The sequence below is a fragment of the Octopus bimaculoides genome, chromosome 30 (assembly GCF_001194135.2).
Source record: "Octopus bimaculoides isolate UCB-OBI-ISO-001 chromosome 30, ASM119413v2, whole genome shotgun sequence".
NCBI lineage: Eukaryota > Metazoa > Mollusca > Cephalopoda > Octopoda > Octopodidae > Octopus > Octopus bimaculoides.
Genome location: NC_069010.1, coordinates 5,090,310 through 5,091,904, shown reverse-complemented (window position 1 = coordinate 5,091,904; position 1,595 = coordinate 5,090,310). Strand labels below are relative to the sequence as shown.

At 42.9% G+C, this 1,595-nt stretch overlaps 1 protein-coding gene across 2 annotated transcripts in view; it reads right to left on the bottom strand.

Annotated features, from left to right (window-relative positions):
- The window catches only part of LOC106874221 (unconventional myosin-XIX), a 44,386-nt gene that overhangs the window by 39,351 nt on the left and 3,440 nt on the right, over window positions 1-1,595 (bottom strand). For both annotated transcript variants that reach the window (XM_014921876.2, XM_014921878.2), the window contains exons 3-4: window positions 1,120-1,222; window positions 262-358 (exon numbers count right to left, since the gene is read on the bottom strand). In XM_014921876.2, coding sequence (XP_014777362.1) covers window positions 262-358; window positions 1,120-1,222 — 200 coding nt within the window. The remainder of the gene's footprint in view (window positions 1-261; window positions 359-1,119; window positions 1,223-1,595) is intronic.

Here is a 1,595-nt window from a genome sequence, read left to right as displayed (position 1 = left end):
TATATATATATATATATATGTATTTGTATATGTACACACGATAGGTTTCTCTTTAGTTTCAACTAACAAAATCAACTCACAAAGACTGATCAGCACAGGGTTATACAGTAGAAGGCGCTTGCGCAAGGTGTCACACAGTGGGATTGAACCGAAGACCATATGGTTGAGAAGCGAGCTTCTTAACCACACAGCCAAGCCATGATGGTCAATTAGTTCAAAAACAGACAATGTAAGGAATATGTAAAGAAGAGCAAATCTGACCTGATTGTCCTGGTAGGATTCTGAATGAAATGCTTTGGTCAAAACCGTCAAAGAACTGACCAATGGCCTTGATTCCTCTAAGTCCAGGCTGCATCATCTGTGAAGCAGAAACAAATCACTCATTGATGGTGTCAACTTTAATTCTGCTTCGTTACCTATTTACCCGCTACCCTTAATTTGTTTTAGTCATTGGACTGTGGCCTTGCTGGAGCAGTGTGTTGAAGGGTTTTAGCCAAACAAATGAACTGCAGTATTTATCTTATTCATTTTATTGGTCTCATTTTGCTAAACTGCTAAGTTATGGGAATTCTTTTACTAGTTTCAGTCATTTGATTGCGGCCATGCTGGATGACTTTCCTAACACCAACCACTTAACAGAGTGTACTAGGAGCTTTTTATGTGACCCCCAGCACTGCTTAAGTTGCCAAGTACCTACAAGATAAAACCTCACAACTGAGGAGACTTATCAACCCTAAGACCACATGGGTTCAAAGCAAACTACTTAATCAGGTGACGAAATAATATTTGTAATGTTTTTTACATTAGCAGAAAGCCAGAAGTTTGGCGGCAATTTGAGTGGGACATCGACCCTGGGAAAGAAGTCGAACTCAGCAGGATCTGAACTCTGAAAGTAAAAAGCCAGAACAGATGCTGGAAGGCGCTTTTACCTGATGCTCCAGCAATTCTGCCAAGCTGCAACTGTTGCTGCTATTGCACCACCACTGTCACTGCCACTGCCACTGCCACCACTACCATCGTAAAGACTACTACCACAACCACTGCTACTGCCACCACCACGGCCACCAACACCATGACCACCATAACCACCACCATCAACAACAACAACAACATACAAACCTGATAAAAAATATGGAAGTTACATTCTGCAGGTCCCTGATGTACGACTCTGGTCTTCTCCAGTAAATATGTGCTGATGGCTGCTCCCTTCATGTTCCCAGACCTACAGAAGAGAAAATGGGACCAGCTTAAGGGCTTTCCTATAAGGTGTTATCCACCCCTGATTGGAACTCTCCCGTATGACATGTACGCATGCTCAGTGACTTGCTTTAACAGTTGCAATCAGCTGAATGCACATTGCCAGTGACCTTTGACATAGTTACCCACACTCTGTGGTCAGGATTCTTTTTTGGGTTTGATGTCGGTATCGAAGGGATTACCAGACACCGGACAATACAGTGAGAGCAGCTTTCACTCACATCGTGGTATTCGATGCTGTGTACGTGTCTGTCGTGGTAAAATATGCCACTCCTTAACTGTTGCTTTGCTTTCATCCGTAGCACGAGGTAATTATGTCATTATCTGTGGAATTCGGC